Source organism: Wasmannia auropunctata, unplaced genomic scaffold (genome assembly GCF_000956235.1).
Source record: "Wasmannia auropunctata unplaced genomic scaffold, wasmannia.A_1.0 LD335891.1, whole genome shotgun sequence".
NCBI classification, from domain to species: Eukaryota; Metazoa; Arthropoda; class Insecta; order Hymenoptera; family Formicidae; genus Wasmannia; species Wasmannia auropunctata.
Window position 1 is genome coordinate 4,312 of NW_012026999.1, and position 359 is coordinate 4,670.

A 359-nucleotide genomic window follows, 5' to 3' on the forward strand; every position below is an offset into this window, starting at 1 on the left:
ATAAATAAATAAATACAGAAAAATAGTTAGAAACGCAGTCGCAAGAGTAAAAGAAAAACGCAAGAGCGCATAGATAAATAAATAAATAGATAAATAAATAAATACTAAAATAGTACGCAACATAGCAGGTAGCGCACTATAGGTAGAAAGTAAAAAAGAAAGAAACAGCGGTAGAAAAGAAGAAATAAATAGCATAGCTAAAGTAAGTAGCGTTATAAAAATAAAACGAGTAAATAAATAAATAGATAAAACCAGCAAGGAGGGGCCCAGTCCACTAGTCATTGTAATAATAGTAATAAATAATAAATAAGTGTATATAAAATCACATGCTGACAGTTGACGAGTGCTGCATGGGTATC

The 359-nt window shown here is 30.1% G+C and overlaps 1 protein-coding gene across 1 annotated transcript in view; it reads right to left on the reverse strand.

Annotated features, from left to right (window-relative positions):
- Positions 1-322: 322 nt before the first annotated feature.
- LOC105455590 (wiskott-Aldrich syndrome protein family member 2-like) overlaps positions 323-359 on the reverse strand; it is a 2,160-nt gene continuing 2,123 nt past the window's right edge. The window contains exon 2 of the mRNA XM_011699023.1: positions 323-346. Within this exon, the coding sequence (XP_011697325.1) occupies positions 323-346 (24 nt within the window). The remainder of the gene's footprint in view (positions 347-359) is intronic.